General features: G+C 44.7%; 1 protein-coding gene across 17 annotated transcripts in view; it reads right to left on the minus strand.

Annotated features, from left to right (window-relative positions):
• Positions 1–20914, minus strand: part of FGFR2 (fibroblast growth factor receptor 2) — a 105506-nt gene that overhangs the window by 43050 nt on the left and 41542 nt on the right. For all 17 annotated transcript variants that reach the window (XM_043926223.1, XM_043926222.1, XM_043926221.1 and 14 more), the window contains one exon: positions 11481–11604. In XM_043926223.1, the coding sequence (XP_043782158.1) occupies positions 11481–11604 (124 nt within the window). The remainder of the gene's footprint in view (positions 1–11480; positions 11605–20914) is intronic.

The following is a 20914-nucleotide window of genomic DNA, read 5'->3' on the forward strand; positions in this document are numbered from 1 at the left end:
TCTGAGATGGACACTGGTACAGTAACAACTGTACTTAATGCCGCTGTACTGTATCCTCAGAAACGGTTGAAATGGTACACTTTATGTTATGTATATTCTACCTTAATTTTTTTTTTTTAAAGGAACATGGCAAAGGTGGCAATCTCAGGGGGAGATCTAGTCCCAGGGATCCTGGAAAAGCCGCCTTCTCAATTAGTTAAGCATGTTTATCTTGTCTGGTTGACTAAATGAAGGCTCTCCTCTCACCAGGCACAAGGTCCCTGCCTGTATTGTGCTTGGTTTTCAGGCTGATGCAAAACTCAGACGTCAGTCTCCCTCCTGAGGAGCTGGGATAAACACAGCTGAGCACAATCATGCCGGGGAGCTCCATCACCGAGCCTCAGCACCCTGCCACTTGCTTCAGCCCATGCAACATCTTTCAGGAATGCAAGGTTATCAGCTGGTGTCTGCAGAGCTGGCTTCCCTTCATGGGAAGAAGATGTTGGAAACGTTAAAAAAGAAAAACAAAAAACTCCAGGATCGAAATATACCCTCTTGTTACACAGGTGGAACTCTGATGTAGATTTCACACCCCCGCCCCCAAATAATTTTCAAAAAAGCTTAAAAAAAAAAAACCCAAACCATGGGGGAGTCCCCAAAGACAGCAGTGCTCAGAATGAAGCTGTTTAGGATGAAGATGTTGGTACCCAAATAGATCCAGTGAATCTCCATCTAGAAATAGGTCCTAGAAAAATATTAACCCAGGTGGCCAACAAACAGGTGTGAGCAAAGTCTGTCAATGGAGCCTCTCTTGTAACTGGAAAACAAAAGATGAACATAAGCTAAATACTCAGCCAAAGGGGACAATTAGATAAATTATGTCCACAACAGACAGTTACACAGACCACTAGAAAGACTGAAGCAAAAAGCTACGTACAGACATGGAAAGATGTCCACAGCAACAATGATGATGCTTTTATCAACTTTCACCATTAAAAAACCTGACTTCAAGAGGAAATCCAGAAAAACCCATCGTGCTCATCTCTCTGATGCCTGACTCCTGGGGCTATTCAAGCAGAAGCAAAAGCTTTCAGCCCATCTGAGCAAACAAGAAATGCCTCCCTTTGGTAACGAACCACAGGAGAAGTTGGACATTAAAACCCCATTTGTTTTCTTAGAGGCATACTCAGGCCCTGAAAATAAAAGTGACTCTAGAGAATAGTTCCTTGATCATAAGCAGCAGCATCTAAAGGGAAGCTTCAAAATAGTCACCCAGATCACAAAAGGCTCCAATCTGAATTCTTCTTTCTTCACCATCCAAGCCAGATGAGAGACCTCGGGCCAGCCCTGCCCACTACCCACTGATCACTCAGTGATGGTTCACACTCAAGGTGCTTTTGTTTTGTTTGGCCAAAATGTAAAAATTTAAAGGACTAAATCCTTCATCTTTCAGTTTTAGTCCAGAATGTATACTGAACCAAACAAAATGAGGGATTCCTTTTTTAAGTAAAGCACAACTTCCAAAATGATTCCTCCAAAACAATATCCAATGCTTATCTTTAAAAAGAGCACTTTCACACGGAGACAATAGAGAATATGTCTGGGGCACCTTCTGACCTGTGACTTGCACACTGATTTGGGATGGAGAGAATTCCAGTAGGCTTCGTTTGAGAGAATTCTCTAAGTGGGAGGCTCTGGGAGAAAGAAAAAAGGGTTCTATCAAGATCCAGGAAGCTCCATTTCTATTTTATCACCTCACTGCGGCCGTCTGCGGGGACTGCACTGTGACCTGGCGTGCCCAACAGGCCAAAGCACGTGTTCCATTCAACCGACCGTCCCAAGCACTCTGCAGGCCAAGCACCAGATGCCCCACAGACAGAGGATTAATCATTACAATGCAATCAATAGACATGACCCCTGTGGAGTGATCTTTCCCTCCAGACCAAGGCAATGATGTTCTTACCTCCACATTGCTCTCTTCTCAGGAGGAGGAACAGAAAAACTTCCCCACAGAAACACTGACACTCTCCCTTCAGCCTTTTCTTCCCCACTTCCCCACCTGTATCTGATCTCCTTATGGTGAAAGACAGTGTCAGTAACTCAAGATGCCACCTTTCCATTTCAAATCTGCTCTTGAAGTTGGGAGCACATCCTTATTACGATAGGTCATTTCTCCCCTAGCTTCCTCTGACTATGAAAAGAAACCAAACACAAGACCCCATTGCAACAGCGGGGTACTCTAAGGGTGGGGGAGTTCATAAATGCATTCTGGTGGAACTACTATTTCAGAGGGGAAGGATTTGTTGGTGTTTCTACATTCATCTTAATGAGAATAGGCATAATACAACCCAACAGAGGTCTTTTGTTTAAAAAGGTGATCAGTAATTGAAGCTGTGTGAGGTTAGGGAGAAACTAGGAAGATTCCTTACATTAGAATTTGCAGTCCACTATTCTTGCCTTGGAAGGAAAGTTATGACCAAACTAGATAGCATATTAAAAAGCAGAGACATTACTTTGCCAACAAAGGTCCATCTAGTCAAGGCTATGGTTTTTCCAGTGGTCACATATGGATGTGAGAGTTGGACTGGGAAGAAAGCTGAGCACCAAAGAATTGATGCTTTTGAACCGTGGTATTGGAGAAGGCTCTTGAGAGTCCCCTGGACTGCAAGGAGATCCAGTCAGTCCATCCTAGGGGAGATCAGTCCTGGGTGTTCATTGGAAGGACTGATGCTGAAGCTGAAACTCCAATACTTTGGCCACTTCATGCAAAGAGCTGACCCACTGGAAAAGACCCTGATGCTGGGAGGGATTGGGGGCAAGAGGAGAAGGGGACGACAGAGGATGAGATGGCTGGATGGCATCACCGACTCGATGGACATGAGTTTGAGTAAACTCCGGGAGTTGGTGATGGACAGGGAGGCCTGGCGTGCTGCAATTCATGGGGTCACAAAGAGTCGGACATGACTGAGAGACTGAACTGAACTGAACTGATTCTTGCCGGGAGGAGAAGGCAATGGCAACCCACTCCAGTACTCTTGCCTGGAAAATCTCATGGACGGAGGAGCCTGGTAGGCTGCAGTCCATGGGGTTGTGAAGAGTTGGACATGACTGAGTGACTTCACTTTCACTTTTCACTTTCATACATTGGAGAAGGAAATGGCAACCCACTCCAGTGCTCTTGCCTGGAGAATCCCAGGGACGGGGGTGCCTGGTGGGCTGCCATCTATGGGGTTGCACAGAGTTAGACACGACTGAAGCAACTTAGCAGCAGCAGCATTCTTGCGGGGACAATTCCACAGACACAGGAGCCTGGTGGGCTATAGTCCACAGGGTTGCAAAGAACTGGACACAACTGAGCATGCACACATTCAATGTTAAGAACCACAAACCCCCAAATATAAGTTACTCCAACTGTTTCTTATTATTTCAATTCAGCACACACTGATCAAAATCTTGCTAAGTTCTAATTCAATTACTAGGCACCCTGACTGCCACTGATGAATTTACATCTTCATGCCATGCTAACCTGCCCACACTCTGATAGCAGCAAGCGTTCTCTCTGCCCTCTGCTCCCACCTGAATCATTTCCAGCTATGGTGAAGAGACCCTCTTACAAAATGCTGTAAGTCATACACTTTAACACGTCTACATCCTCTTTGCCCACATCATAGACTCAATGCCAAAGACTAGACAGGAGATCAAATATTAGCCCTCACCCCAGGCACCTCTCAGCCAGGCCCCCTGCCAGAATAAAAAACAATCAATAAAGCTTCCTTCTTCAACTCTGGGGCAGAGGGCAGCTGATGGGTTGCAGAGAACATGGCATATACGCTGATGTGGCAAAGTTCTAACATGTCCCATCCAGGCCAGCATGTGCCTGCTCCAACCCCAGGAGCTGGCAGCCATGGGTTCCACCTGCTCTCAGTGCCTGGAAGGAGTCACCTCGAGTTGGTGTTAGTCCTGCAGGAAGCACTTTCTGCTGGTCAGTAGATCTGGGGCCAATGTAACCACCCACTGACCAGTTTTTGCCCCTCGAATACCTGTTATGAAACAGGTATGAAAACCCGCTCTGGAGCAACCAAGAAGCTCGTTAAACAGTAGCTACTGAAGGAAGTTTTGAAATCTCTGTCCTGAAGGGAAGGGGAGGACCAACCACTCCTTTAGGCAGGGCTGGGCTGAGTGTGCATGTCTCAGCTTAGAGCTGTGAAAGAAGGTGTGGGACCCCCTAACGACAAGACTGGCAATCACATGGGCCCCATTATTTAAAAGCACCACACACCTACTGCACCTTTCCAATGGTGCTACAGGAAAAGCATGTCATCACCCCCATTTTACAGATGAGAAAACTGAGGCTCAGAAGTTCCACGACTTTCAAGGCCACAGAAATAGCAGAGGAGGCAAACAGAATTTGAATCACTCACTCATATAATTCCCACAAGAACCTCCAGAAGTGCTACCCGGCAAGGAGTGGAGACCCCTGAGGGTTAATGTGATAGCAAGGTTAGGAAGAGGAGAAGGAATTGGCTGCTGAAGACACAAAAGCAGTGAGACTTTGCTTCCTACTCAATCCCCACTAGAGCTCCAAGATTCCATGTCAGTGTTAACAGGCTCACTTAGGAATGCACCACTGTGACCTATTCCCTGGCATGGCACCTTCATCTATCATCAATGGAGGGGCCTTCTGCCCACCTCCAGCTAGATTTCACAACGTTGAGCTGGCACACAAAACCAGTATCAGGAGAAACACCAAGTCTTAAACTTAGAACAAGAAATGGAAAAGAATTCATTGGCAGCAAAATCATGAATATGGAAAATCAAATGAGGTCTGGCCAGGAGGCTTCTAGGTCAAGATGCTTCAAGTTAAGAACCCCAAGGGGCTCTGTGGAGCTGAGGGCTGGTGAGTGCCAGGGAAATGCACAAGAGCTATAAGTTGGAAGGCGAGAGTCAGGTGTTGGACGCATTTAAATCTCCAGATACACAGTGTTGCATTGTTTCACGCTACCTGTACCGTGGCTGCCCTCATCACACAGAAAACCAAAAGCAGCATCCAGGAATCACCATGTGATGGAAGCCAGGACACAGAAGGGTCTTCCATAAGAAGCAAGTGGCTGGAAATGATCCTAATTTTGAGAGCCTCAGTAATAAGCCAAAAAATTAAAGTCGCTCAGTCGTGTCTGACTCTTTGCAACCCCATAGACTGTATAAACCATGGAAATCTCCAGGCCAGAATACTGGACTGGGTAGCCTATCCCTTCTCCAGCCAATCATCCCAACCCAGGAATTGAACTGGGGTCTCCTGCATTGCAGGCGGATTATTTACCAACTGAACTATCAGGGAAGCCTGATCCAGCCAGTTAATTCACAGACTACAACACCATTTCTTCTTTTTTCTTAAAGCTTACTTTGTTCCAATATCCCCCTCTCCCCGCCAAAACAAAGGTCCACTGCCCTGCAGAAGTGCGGTTTCAGGGGCTCTGACTTGTCCCAGTCTCCTTCCTATGGCCCAGGGATCACACAGGGTCCTTTGCCTTCCTAGGACAGGGCTGCCCCAAGCAATAAACAACTGACACGACTTCTCCCACGAGGACGGGCTGCCAAGCGCTCCACACCAGGTGTCGGCCTCTTAGTCAGGCCCATCAGTCAGCGTTCACAGTAACGACTTCACTCCTTCCCAACACACACCTGAGGGACAGGCAGCACTGCGATGGATTCCCTCCTGCTTTCAGGCTGAGTCCCATCCTGTCTGGAGCCAAGTTATAGCAGATTGAGGTCAAGGGCCAGTGGACAGCACCATCGTCCGCTGAGCACATCGGGACTAGTGAAGGGGACTGAGTGATTCCCTCACAGCCAGAAGGGACACCTGGCCCCTGAATGGCTCCCAAACATCCACCGAGACACTGTCTGCTGCTTACTGCCCCGGGAGGACGAATCTCTGGGAAGCCAATTCACAGGAGGCACGGCTGGCCTCCGCAAATCCAGAGGACTTGTTCCTCTGGACTCAGCTGCCTGTGGGCTTTCTCTGGTGGCTCAGACAGCAAAGAATCTGCAGGAGACCTGGGTTTGATCCCTGGGCCAGGAAGATCCCCTGGAGAAGGGAATGGCAACCCACTCCAGTATTCTTGCCCAGAAATTCCATGGACAGAGGAGCCTGGGGGACTACAGTCCATGGGTTGCAAAGAGTCAAACATGCCAGAGAGACTAACACGGCTACACATTACCAACCCCCCCCACCAAATACCCAAGGCCAGGTGCAAAGCTCCCAAGTTACCCGCTGGTCTCTGGGAACGCAAAACTAGACAGCAAAAGGACACAAAGCTCATAAATCAAAGCCAAAGAAAGGGTCTTTATGAGTAAGAAGGAGCAACTGGTCTTCTGAATACTTCCCTTGCTCCCCCTCTCTCTCACTTTTTGGGGGTTTTGGCAACAAAGAGCTGAACATGGGGTTCACCTTTCTCGAGCCTGGCTGCAGCAGCTGCTGGTCTACACCACAGTAATCCTGAAACAGAGACATCAATGAGGGTGCCGGCAGCATTAATCTAGGATTTGAGAAGACCCAGCTCTGGAGTTCCTTTGAGATCTTGGCACCCACCTGGAACTCGGATTTTCCCGACTGTAAAATGGGGTGAGAGGTGGAAGTGGAAGTAATGAGACCAATTCAATGAACTCAAAGCTCTCAAAACGCTACAACCTTCTTCTGCAAGCTCAAGCAACTATCTTATTCCTGGGGCAGCCTCAACAACACCTTTAACCAAAGGTGGACACCTCAGCAGGATAAGTGACCGCCAGCCATTGGCCAGTTCCATCATGCCATCCAGTTTGTTCAATAAGACTTCTGATTGACTCAATAAAAGCCATTTAGGGTGTCTTCTGATTCTCAAAGGAGTTTCCAGTTTGGCAAAAAAGAAAGCAGCATTTGTTGCTAGTTACCTAGGTACCCACTGGGTGTTTTCATCTTTTAGACCAACAAATTTCTCAAACCACCAAACTGGGTTGAACTGTGGCCCCAGAAAAGATAAGCCCACACCTTAACTCCAGGAACCTGTGAATGTGATGTTATTTGGAAATAAGGTCTTTGTGATTAAGTTAAGGATCTCAAGAGATCACCATGGATTGAAGATGAGCCCCAAATGCATTGACTGGCGTCCTTAAGAGAGAAAATGCAGGAGATTTGAGAAAACCCAGAGAGGAAGCCCACGGGAAGACAGAGCCGGAAATGGAGTGATGTCTCCACAAGCCAAGGACTGCCACAGCCACCAGAAGCTGGGACAGAGGCATGAGCGAACTCACCCTCGGAGTCTCCACAAGGAACCAACCCTGCGGACAGAGAATAAACTCCTATTGTTTTAAGCCATCTGGGGGCTTCCCAGGTAGCTCAGTGGTAAAGAATCCACCTGCCAATGCAGGAGACACAGGTTCAATCCCTGTGTCGGGAAGATCCCCTGGGAGAAGGCATGGTGACCCCCTCCAGTGTTCTTGCCTGGAGAATCCCACGGACAGAGGAGCCTGGTGGGCTACAGTCGATGGGGTCACACAGAGTCAGACATGACTGAGTGACTGACCACGCACACAGGCTTGTTCTAACCACCAAACAGTCTCTGAAAATATAATGGATACAGTTCCAATTATTTATTAAGCTTTTTTTAAAATTCTTTCAAAGCATTCATTGAATTTGTTACAACATTGCTTCTGTTGTTTTATGTTTTGGTTTTTTAGCTGCAAGGCATGTGAGATCTTAGTTCCCCAACCAGGGACCACATGTTCATGCCCTGCATTGGAAGGTGAAGTCTTAACCACTGGATCGCCAGGGAAGTCCCTCAGTGATTTATTTAAATACAACTTAAGTATCAGAGCTTGATCTCTGGGTGAGGAAGATCCCCTGAAGGAGGAAATGGCAACCCAGGCCAGTGTTCTTGCCTGGAAAATCCCATGGACAGAGGAGCCTGGCAGGCTCCAGTCCATGGGGTCACAAATAGTCTGACTGGACAGGACAGATCATGCACACATGTACCTTATATACATAAGCCATCCAGGCTATGATGTGTTAGAGCAGCCCCCAGAAAACTGATAACCCAACACAGGGATGAGGTAGGCGTCACCTCTGAGCTCAGAGCAGCTAAATCACTTGTCCCAGGTCGCTCGGTCCCCAGTATGTGGGTAGACAGACCCGCTACACTCACACCACCAGGCTGCGTTTATCTAAAGTCAGTGGGTCTCAGCACCTTCACTCTCAGACATGAGGAGAGTGAGACCAAAAGTTAAATGACTTTTCCCAGGTTGCAGCTTCTTTCTTGGTGGCAGGGCCCCGGGCAGGACCCAGCATTTCAGCCTCATTCGCAATGAACGGTGGCTACTTGCCACCTCCCGGAGCCAGGCCTTTTAAAGAGAGCCCGTTTTATTATCAGCACAGTTACCGAGACGTGGAGCTTCACACTAATTTTCTCTTGCAAGTAAATGGCTGAAAAGTAATGGTGTCAATTTTAATGAGGATCAAGCGAGGTTCTTAAAAGGGCTCCCAAAAACCAAAGCATCTCCCTCACACACAACAATGGCTTGCTGTTTAATTCCAGAACACAAGAATGTCACTTAAATTACACGGCTTCTACATGAAAGTGCTTATGGGAATGCCTTTCCAAGGGAGAATTTCAATAAAAAGATCTCACCCGGTTAGATGCATCGTCATATCTAAACTGAAAGCCTATGTCTCATAGCAACAAAAATAAAACCTCAGAGAACGTGCACTAGGACAGGACTTCACTTTCTCTGGGAAAGAATCTCTGAACTTCTGTGAAACAGAGATGTAGCTGAGAGGCTGCTACGAAGCAGCGGTATATTAATCTTGGACCTGCGGGCCACCAGAAATTCAGTGTTTGTGCCTGAATCCTTTTTGTTTCCACTTGCCGAGATGTTCAGAATGATTGTCTGCCAGCCCTGTAAGTCTGCCTGAGACCCTTCAGCTGACTCAATCCTTACTTTATTACCACTTCTCAGAGCAATTACTAGGGTTTTTGAGCAAAAATGAGAGTATTTCACACCTCCATCTTTCCTGAAAATGTCTTAGACTCCACTGACTTTTGGCTTCTATTTATAAAGAAGGTTCAAGGCTTGGAAAATTATTGGGGTTGAGCTTTCATGGATATTCCCAACCAGCATTGTGTCATTATTGGCCCACGTTTAGCTGGGCGAGCTCCCAAATTTGTGACATAATCAGGCCTTTCTCTGCATTACTCCATACACTCTACGCTCTCTCCACATTACACCACTGAATCATACGCTCTTTTCAACAAGACTGATTGCCAGGGGATTAACATTAGACAGCACAATTCCATTATTCAGCAGCCCAATTCAAATCCAACCCTAAATGCTAAGAGAGATTTCAGGGCTTCACAGAGATGAGCTGCCAGAAAGCTGAAAGGGGAGGTGGGGTGAGGGGCTTTTGAATGTTTTACATAACAACTCAACCTAAAACCTACTATATAAGCAAGAGCCCCGTGGCTGAAGTGGCCGAGATATGACTCCTAATTCCTGGAATGGCCCCAACCAATCTTAATGAACAATTTGTAGACCTCTGCAAAGCCAGGATCCCCAAAGACTGCTATAGCATGATGATTTTATTCCCATAATAAATTACTTATTTTCAAAATTAAGTATTTAGAACTTTTAGCCCCAAACCTTTCTTTCCTGAAATAGAAACACTCACATGTCAAACTCAGGATGCATCAGACCCAAAGTGAAATACAAGTGGTATGTTCTTTGATCAACAGACTCATGGTACGTCAATGCCAAGATAAATGCTAACTACTTTCTTCTCATATTTGAGTGTTACTTCTCTTTCTGTTTCTTTGGTAAAATATCTGTACATGGTGATTCCCACTAAGAAACATTCCACAAATATCTTTGTAAGAAAAGAGAGTATAAAACTCAGGCTTTTATGAATATCTATAGAATTCACATTATACAAAATCCTTTCAAATTTCACATTAAGGATTCTGAATAATAAAATGTTACTTTTTCCCCCACTGAATACTCACAAATGGAAATTTTAAAAAGACTGTATCATACTTTCTAAAGCAGAGCTTCTTAAGAATTTAATTTAACCTGCTAGAAAATTAAAATGGTTTTCTATTTAATTTTCAATTAACCTAAAACTTTAAGTAACCAAATCTATGTAATTTGGTTAATCAAACTTTTGCAAGGTTTCTTAATGGCTCTTTGGGCAATTCAAATATCTATGGGTGGTCGGGGGTGGAATTTCCCTGGTGGTCCCTTGGTTAAGACTCCACACTGCCAAAGCAGGGGGTGTGGGTTCGATCCCTGATCAGGGAACCAAGATCCTGCATGCCATATATAAAGTGTGGCCAAAATATTTAAAAATATATATATTTATCTGTGGGGTCTCTCTCCTCAAGGAGTTTATGTTTTATTGAAGGAGAAGAAATGAATGCCCACATGGAAAATAAAACTAGGGTCTCATGCCCAGGAAATGATGGAGGAAGGCCTTTGTTTATGGATACACAGTGGGTGGGCATGAGTTTGTGGGGTTACAAAGGGTCAGATCAAGGCAAACTGAAGCAAGGTGAGCTTTGAGCTGAGACCTTAGCAGGAGCAACCTGGCATATGGAGACGTGCAAACCGATTAGGTAACCCACAGCAAGGACTCAGGGACAGGTGGCCACTTTGAGAGACAGGGTAGATGGCAACAAGAAAAGATGGCTTCTACAAAGAAAAGACCTCGACCCACCATCGCAAAGCAAGACACGTCCTTGGGGTAAGTTTATCAATCCTCTAACAACACAGCAAAACACCCTTTCTTCATCAGTGACAACAAAACCCATCATAATAGACCAGGCTTGAGAAGAAATTTGAGTTTCTAGGACAACAAGCTATGTGGTCTTAAGATATTTCATGAAAATAGCTTATTTCTCCAAGCATTTCAAGTATTCATCAGTCCATCAAAACAGTTCTCTTTTCACAGAAGAAATAGGTTCTAGGAATGGATGTTGAATTTGTGGTGTCTAATGACTCTCTTCTGATGGAACTGAATGGCTCCTTGATATTAACCTTCGTCCAACCAGCTATAAGCTCAGTCATTATAATACGTTTTCCTCTACTCTTCAGCCAACATTATACAGTTGACCTTCTTTCAAAAACAATGTTCCCCCACGGCCTAACTAGACCCATTCCCTACACACGCTAGTGTTTTTTCCAGAGAAATCTCAGCTTCCAGAACATCAGCGCATCTCATATCACACCCACATCACACAGGAGGATGCTTGGGAGCCGAGGGGACCACGATAAACACATGTAACTCAGCTAATCAGAAACAGAACACTGTCAGATGACAGAAGCATCCTTCTCAAATGACAGCCTGTATTTAGAAAGAGTGAAAACAAACCAACTCTCCTGAAAGCACAGGGAGAAACAAGGCTCACTTTCCCAACTTCAAATGAGTCAAGCTGCTGCAGGATGGCACACGGCTGGCACTCGGGGAGAGGTAAACTCACCAACAACGTCGAGGTGGTACGTATGATTGATGGACCCGTAATCGTTCTCCACCACGCAGGTGTAATTTCCTTTGTCAGATGGGACCACGCTTTCCATAATAAGGCTCCAATGCTGGTTTCGTACCTGCAAAGAGGAAAGGCGGTTACTGGACATGTTTAGTACAGAATACCGGGTGCTGTGCTTTCGTGATTTGAGAAGAAGTTGAGAGAGACAAGGAAGGTAAAGAAGAATCATCTGAATTCTGAAGTTTCCTCCTAATAAGGACTCAGACTGGTGACAAAGGAAATCCATAGGTATCATCACAGTGAACGTCTGGCAAGCCCGCACTGACATGTTCAGATACAAGAGCGTGTGGAGGAGGTCGGTCATGTCGTGGGCTTGAGGGCTTCTCTAGAAGCTGCCAAGTGGCCAGGGGACACATCACTAGCCCCCAGGTGTCAGTGTTCCTGGGCAGGTAAGCCTCAGACTGGTCATCCACTGGGAACCCTGAGACTATGGCACCAAGGACCCACACAGAGCCAATGCCAGGGATGTGAACACACACTGGATACCAGGTATTAGGCTGGCCAAAACGTTCACTCCGAAAGCTGTCACAGGAAAACCCGAACGAACTTTATGGTAACCCAATATTTCCCTGAGCACTCCTTTCAACCTCAGCAAGTTTAACCTTAACTCCTCCAAGGAACCCACGAGGTAGCTACTGTTTCTGTTCCTGGAGCCTTCTGGTTTGAAGGCCTCCCAGCACTTTCCATGTGGCCCTTAGATGCTATTGGGACATCAAAAGTTTCAGCTGGATACTTAGATCTGCGCCCTGCCTCATCACTGGATAAGATGCTACATGTCCCTGAGATATATACTCAGAATTCCAAATATGGGAGCAATGAATCCTTAGGCAACTTAAGGTGTGTATCCATCTGCTTACAAAATCCTTGAGACTTTTCAAAGATAGGTAGCAAGTGAGAAAATAAGTTACTGTGATTCTTACCCTAGTTCTGTCAAGATGCAAACAGGCTAGATTCTAACATCCCCACTTTGCTTTTAAAACATTTCAATAGACTCAGGTTTTCAAGCAACTATGATTCTCCCCCCCATATTTAGAACAAAATGCAGATTGCATCATTCAGGCTCACAGCTTTAACAGTTCTCTCCAAATCCATATCCTTCTTTAAAGGCATTTTGGACAAGGCATTCTGGAGAAGTAGAAAGAAAAAATAAAAAGCCGGGGCCTACTCATGTTAACTATCGTTTCAGGAATTCCAACTGACCTTCTGAATGATTCCCTGAGCACGGCAAGTGTTTTCTGCCTTAATCACATAAAAACCGATAATACCAGCAGAGCCTCTGCAAGCACATGAGTGATTCAAGGAACTAAATTAGAGAAGAAAGAAAATCATCTCGTGAACGCCCCATTATACAAAACAGGAGGGCAGAGCAGCTGTCCACTTCGAAAAGCAGAGCCAACAGAGGTAAGAGATTAGCCGAACACGCTGTAGTACAACCCTCTTCATGTCAGCCTGTCAGTTCAGCACAAGCCACCGCTGCAGAGTGCAGTGACCGATGCTGAGCCCAAAACCAGGATGGCTGGTCATCACTAACAGTCTTAGGAAGCATCATGGGGCGAACGCTGGACTCTACTTCTTAACAGACTACAAGCCCTGCATCAAGACTGAGTTCTGAGCAGTCACTTTGTTTCAGCTACTGCCTGAAGACGACTCCCCGTGTACAACCATGGAGGGCTAAGGTCCTAGAGCTGGTGAGGGGGCGCTGGTCTCACCGTCACAGGCAAGAAGTCTGGCAGTAAATGAACTTGCAGGCATCAGAGCCACAATAGAGACAGGAGACAGTCCATTCTTTGTGTTGGGAGAAGATACATTTTCTGCCCTTGGCTGGACCACAGGCTTTTGGGAGACCCAGAACAAGAGGCTATGTCTCCTCTTAGGAGGGATAAGCACCTTCTTTGAAGTATGTATTAAATGGATGCTCAGAAAGAGGACAAGATGTGGATGCTAAAATTTCCAGTGCGAGGAGAATGCTCTACTGAAATCCTGGGCCTCAGGGACTCCCCTGAGGCTACAGGCTCCGCGCATGGAAAGTGCTTGATTTAACTTAGGCCAGATGAGCCCACAGTGAGACCCTCCCTCTCCCCCAACTCTCAGGAATATCAGGAATGGGACTCGCCTGGCCTCTGAGGAACCGGTCACGTGGAGGGTAACTCAGGCCCTGACGTCACCAAGCCACGTAATCCAGCGTTTAGCCCTGCTGTAAATATTCAGTTCTTTGAGCCCCCGCTCAAATGTCATGGGCCTAAGCCCTTAATCATGGCTAGTGCCTGTCTCTGGACCCCGTCCAAACTGTCAATGTCTTTCTTGTGCCTGAACCCAGATTTGGCACAGAGTGGATTCCAAATGGAGCTGAACCTGGACTGTGCAGAGGGCATGGTCTGCCTCAGCCCAGAGGTTAAATCTTGGCATATGCAGCTTGGCAGGCCACCGCCTTTTTCTTTTTTTTTTTAAACCCCTGGGCATATGGTCAGCCGCAATCTTTCGTCGGGGCTATGGCAGTACACGTAAGATCCCTCTACAAGGGCATGTTCTCCCGTGGATATTTACTTCCTAGAGATGCATGACAATAACGTTAATAAGTTAACATTTATAAAAGCTTTCACAATGAGAAACACATTTACCAAACAGGGTGTTTCTGCCCTTTCAGAGACCTTGGTACTCAATCAATATTACCCCATACGACGCTGCTAATATTTATTTTCTTACACCATGGCTCCAATATTTGATTCCTTGACTTGCCACCAATCCCAAATTTTATGAGCTGTGGCATTTTCTAAATGGATGCCCTTGGAAACCACCAACATGGAGACAATTTGACACTTTTGTAGAGGACATCCTACCATTAACTATTAGCTGCTTAATGACAAGCCAAGAGACTATAAACAGTAACTCTACAAAAATAGGGAAGAGGCGGAAAGGTTTCTGTGTTTTTTAAACAATATCCTCAGTCACTTAGTCATGTCCGACTCTCTGCAACCCCAGGGACAGTAACCCACCAGGCTTCTCTGTCCAAGGAATTTTTCAGGCAAGAACACTGGAGCAGGCTACCATTTCCTCCTCCAGGGGATCTTCTCAACCCAGAGATCAAACCTGCATCTCCCATATTGGCAGGCAGATTCTGTACCACTGAGCCACCAGGGAAGCCACCGTATTAAACTTGATCTTAGCTAAAAGGCCATGAAACACACCATTTCCATACCAAGAATCTGGGTAAACCTAAAGAAACTACAAAAATGTATAAGATGTTATCTTCAACATGTTTTTCTCAATTCCCCAGGTTTTGAATGCTCCAGCGTTTCTGCCAATTAGGTCAAATGCACATAAACCATCTTTGCATTCCCAGAAGAGGAATGTGAACATCTAATAAACATATGAAAAGATGTTAACCTCATTAAGGAGCAGGGAAATGCAAATTAAAACAATGATGAGACACGGTTACTCACCAGTTGATTAACAAAAATTAGAAAGATCAGTGTCATTGAATACTTGGTGAGGGTGGAGGGAAACAGACTCATAATAGGAATGGAAGTTGAGAAAAATATTTCTGTAAAATAATTTACTCATACCTATTAAAACAGACATTTTTGGGGAGGACTTACTTAATTCCACTTCTAGAAACCTTGTCTACACAAAAAAGAGCAGAATTACTCTAAAGCACATGAACAAGATCATTGCTTCAAGCACAGCTTGTAACAAAAAAAAAAAAAAAAACTTGGAACCCATGAGGAGCAGGCTCATTCAGAATGAGTAGTTTATTCCAGAAGACTAGCATACAGTCACTAAAAAATATGAAGCATTCTTCTGTCCAGTGCTGGTAAAATATCATTAATAGTTATTGATGAATGAAAACAAGTAGCCTGAATGCAAATGTCTATTTATGATTCCCTTTTGTAAAAAATACACACACACATACCACACACACCCTTCTAGGTGCATATAGGCCTGAATCTGTGAGCATGACTTACATGCAAGGTAAAATCAGGAAGAAAATATACTAAATTGTTAGCAATGTATAATATATACATAATATAATTAAAGTAATGGAATTAAAAGTGTTTACACTTCCCGCATTCTCACTTTTAAAATTTAAACATAAATCCCCCATGCAGACAACAGAAGATGTGAACGAAAACTCTAGGTGAGGAGTTGCTCTGCGGCAGATTCACTGCATGTGTAGCTCTCTTGCAGACCGACCTCAAGAGCCCAGGAGAATCGAAATCCTGCATCAACCAGTACATGCACAATTCCTTCTTTTCATTCCTGCCTGTGGCTAAATCTTTGTGGAATTCATCAGTATTTTTCATCTGCCAAGGAACAAAAGGAGAGAGCGTGGGGTTTCAAAGCTAATGTTCACTAAAGACTTTTAAAAATAACATTGCAATACTGGAACCAAGTCGACTAAGCTAACAGCCTACACTCTCTGACTTGCCATCCAAAAACTAGACTCACAAACATTCCATACCCTGTCATGCAAAGAAAAAAGGTGGCCCAGACAGGTTTGTTTGTTTTTTCCCCCGAAATTCCTCGGTTACCTAAAGCCTCCGAGTTGCCTGTTAAACCCCTAGCCTGCAGCTGACAACCAGGAATGTCCATTGAGTTGGTCAGAGACCAAAAACCTGGGTGAAAGGTCAAAGAACCAGTTGTCACCTGGATGTTTGCCTTCACATTGCAAAAACCTCTGGACATTTCTAAATACCCAGGTGTTCAATAACAAGCAGAATAAACACCCAGAAGCTGGACGGAAAGTTGAACTCTGTGCCAAGTCAAGGAATGTAGTGTCCATATGATGGTAAATATTCTCACAACTTCCTTCCACCAGTATCAGGGTTCAAATGGGTTCAAATTATAGAGAAGGACAGCCCTCCCTTTTAACTCTGGCCGTCATAAGGTGCCCCATGAACTGTAATTCAACAGAGGCCAGCTGTCATTAGGATGCACAAAATCCTACTATCCCCTGCCAGACTCCCATTTTCAGCTGGTTCCTGGGGTATTTCAAATCATCTCTCTGGGATGTGTATATACGAACTGAGCTTACCTGTGCCGAGGGCTGGGACACGTACTGCTGCCTGTCACTGGGCAGACGTGGAAGCAAACACCTGTTTAATGCTTAAACACCAAGTTTGCTTTTCAGGTGGTGTCCAGAGAACAGGGCTGGGCGAGGGCTGATCTTCTAGGACCTGTGGCAGAAACTCTTCCCTCTACTCAGCAAGCAATGGATCTCTTCGGAGGAGACAGGAAGGGAATATAAAATGCAAGCCTGTTCTCTTAGACGTCTATTCCCTAAAAATGCCCAGAAAGGTGCTCTGGGGCCAGACTGCCAATGGGGTATCCACTGCCTTTTGAACTTAACTCTAAAAATTTCAAGGCCCTCCTTAAAAAGCTAAACACAGAATCACCATATGACCCAGCCATTCCATTCCCAGGTGTACACCCAAAGGAATCCAAAGCAAGGGCTCGAACAGACACTAGTACCCTGATGTTCACAGCAGCAGCATCAACAGAGGCCAAAAGGTGGAAATAACCCAAGTGCCCATTAACAGATGAATGAATAAACAAAACGTGGTCTTATCCATATAATGGAATATTATCCAGCCATCCTCGTAAAAGAATGAAGTTATGATTCATGCTACAACATGGATGAACCTTGAACACATGAAGTGAAATAAACCAGACAGGAAAGGACAAATTTCCTATGATTTCACTTATATGAGATACCTAGACAGGCGAATTCAAAAATAGAAAATAGATGAGAAGTTACCAGGGCCTGGGGAAAGGAGGAACAGGGAATTAATACTTAATGGATACAGAGTTTCTATTCTAAGGGATGAAAAAGTTATGGAAAAGAAATGACAAGTTTTACCACACACGCACCAAAAAAAAAAAAAAAATCTCCCAGGTCATGGAAACTGGAAGAACAGCATCATATCATCCCCCAAGCACCCCCGACCCACGGCTTTGCTCTCAACAGTATGCCTTGATTCATCTGGTATTTATGTGCTCCAGGGAAGTTATTACCATCTCTGTTTTTCATTTATCGTAACAGTGGTTTTTATTTTTTATTTTATTTTTTTTAACAAAACATGGAACCATGTTTGAAAAAAGCAGTTTAATAAGAGCATGAACTTTGGAGCAAAAATTGCCTGGATCCAAATGGCAGCTCTGCCATCTAGGAGCCATGTGACAAGCCTCATCTGTAAAAGGGGCAGAAGAGCTCACCTCTTTGGGCCAGAGTACGACGCACACAAGAGGCACCCAGAACAGTCAAGACACAAGTGAACAGACCACACATGCCAGCAGATACCAACTACACCTGCTTCTCATCACAGACGGCCTGATCTGAGATGAAAGCAGAAACGTCTTATTTGAAAAAAAAGTTCAACAAAGTATATAAATATATTACAAAGTCACATTAGTCGTGACTTTTCCAAATAAACATACTTTGGGGTTAAGCATAACATTTAATAACCTAGAAAATGTAAATCTAATCTACCCATCGAAACAACCAGCTCAGTTATGATTCTAAGAAAATGATTTTTTTTTTTAGTTGTCTTTTCTTGGACCTGAAATATACTTGGAAACTAACAGTCTATGCTGTACAATGCTTCTCTCTGCCAAGTGGTTCTGTGGAAATTCTAACCTCTTGGATGCCATGGACTCTTGTGCCAATTCCATGGTCATGTTGAGGGAGAGATTTACCCCATGGTCTCTCCGTGGGTCTTATGCAGTTGGTGGCTTGAAAGATGGTTTTTGAGAATGTTTTTCTCCTCTATGCCTAAATCATTACCTAGGAATGAATTAGGAATGGAGATGGCCTATTAATCTCAGCCATCTTCTCATTTTTCTACTTTTAATTGTGAAAACTGTCCAGAGCCCTACTAAATATCTAGCCTTAAAAGCAATCTCCTGGGACTTCCCTGGTGGTCCAGTGGCTAAGACTCCACGCTCCCAAGGCAGGGGGTCCAGGTATTCGATATCTGGTCGGGGAACTACATCTCACATGCCGCAACAAAGATCCCATGTGCCACAACGAAGCCCAGCTCAGCCAAATTAATTAATTACATATTTTTTAAAAAGCAATCTCATTTTTAAAAATTTGTGCAGTTATTTAACATGAAAAATGCCTGATGCTACATCATGGCTATGCTACTAAATCACAAGTTTTAGGGCTGGAAAGGATCAAACATGGGAGATTTTCTATCCCAATTTCCCATCTTAAGGACAGGTGAAGTACAGAGCCTAGCCAACTTTTTAACTGATGTTGAAAAGGCCCAGGCATCAGCACAGTTAGGGAGATATGGTTTTGTTACAAGTCATGCTTGGTCATTATAAATAAATTAATAACATCCAACCAGCCTTTGCCCACATACTAAGAAAAACAATAATCTGACTCTTAATCACCTAAGAATGGCTCAGCATGAGTTCTTTGATAAATAAGACTGAAGCACAGAATACCAAGGAGTTTCACTATTTTAATTAAAATGAGCTTTCTGTCCTGTTTCATAATTTTCTTTGACTTCGCTTTGGTTTTTTGTGCTCCTTTTCCCTTCAGTGGGCACATAGGCATAACACAGTAGCCCAGGGCCAAAGCACCCGACCCATCAACAGCTGGAAAGAGCGAGACAGACAGCTGAGCCACTGGTGAACAGCCATGGTTTATGGAATGAGATTTATGAAGGAGGGGGAAAAAAAATCACAGAAGTTAACACAATTTCGTTTGCAGAAAACTTCAAGTCAATTTCTAGAAAAAGACGTCTTGGAAAAGTTGACACTCCGCTTCTTCATTAAATAAAAGAACTAATGGATGGGAATGAGAGGAGGGGTCATTTAGATGAGGTATGTGGGATCTTAGTTCCCCAACCAGGATTCAAACCCACACCCTCTGCACTGGAAGGAGAAGTCTTAGCCAATGGACTGCCAGAGAAATTCCAGAGGTGCAATTCTTTACAAGTGCATGTAGGTAACAAAAAGAATATCAGAGGGAAAGACCACCATCATGACCCTGCTCCCCACTCTGCCCTGTTCAGCCCCATGAGTCTGGAGCTCAGACCAGTGGGAACAGTCCTCAGGGGAAGGTCAGCCTCTGTGACCTTTAGTGACTTCACAACCTGGGGACCGCAGACCTGGGGTGGGTCTAACATATCATTAGCAAGGCTTAGGCATTAGGGAACTACATTTTCCCAGAGATGAGAGAGCTCTGTCTTTTCAAGTCCCAGAAGCCCATGAAGCTCAATGGAATTTCTAAGAGTGCCCAGTATTTTCTAGAACTCATGACCAATGCCACAACTGTTGTGAAAACCCCTTAGTGAATCCAGGCTGACTACCCTTGCAATGATGGGGCAATCTCCGAGGCCAAAGTCTACTGTCCCAGCCCCTTTCTCCAAGGAGAAAATCCATCCGGGCAAGAGATGTACCCTTAACAGAGCCAGCCAGCACCCCACGTTCCAAAGATGGTGGTGTAGTTGTTGTTTTAGTCGCTAAGTCTTGTCCGATTCTTTTGTGACCCCAATAACTGTTGCCCTGTTGCCAGGCTCCCCTGTCCATGAGATTTCCCAGGCAAGAATACTGGAGCCAGTTGCGATTTCCTTCTCTAGGGAATCTTCCTGACCCAAGGATCAAACCTGGGTCTCCTGCATTAGCAGATGGATTCTTTACCACTGAGACACCTGGGAAACCCAAAGGTGTGGTACTCTCTCCCTTTTGCCCTTTTTGTAGAAAAGCAGAACAGATTTCAGACTTTCATCCCCATACACTCAAATTCCACTCCTCTTTCACTCCAGAAATGACGCCAACATCAAACAGCCAAAATACTTGGGTCACCTCTGCCTCTACGAGAAGAGGCTAAAGGTTGCTCATTTTGCTTTTAGAACATAGCTGCTCTTCATTTAGCGGGGTGTTGTCATCAATAATCAAAACTGAACTGCACCCGGTGAAAATCAAGCAGTGCTTCCTCATCAGGCACCCTCAATCTTCCAGCATGTTTATAATCACTAATTCAGACTTGCAAAAAAACTCCTCAGGCAGAATAATGATGTTGGTCCTGTTTATTTTGAGAGCAGGAATTTCTAGAGGCTCATCGACCCTTTGTACTCGTATCTCCCAGGAAGGAAATGAGCTAACCACCAGGATTTTGACTACCTTTCTGATACTTAAGCTATATTTAAATAAATCATTGAGGACCACCATTCCCTGGTGGTCCAGTGGTTAAGACTTCGCCTTCCAATGCAGGGGATGAAGGTTCGATTCCTGGTTGAGGAGCTATGATCCCACATGATATGCAGCCAAAAAACCAGAACATAAAACAGAAGTGATATGGTAACAAATCTAATAAGTGCTTTGAAAGAAAAAAAAAATTTTTTAATAATAATTGGAAC

This window comes from Cervus elaphus, chromosome 15 (assembly GCF_910594005.1).
Source record: "Cervus elaphus chromosome 15, mCerEla1.1, whole genome shotgun sequence".
Lineage (NCBI taxonomy): Eukaryota > Metazoa > Chordata > Mammalia > Artiodactyla > Cervidae > Cervus > Cervus elaphus.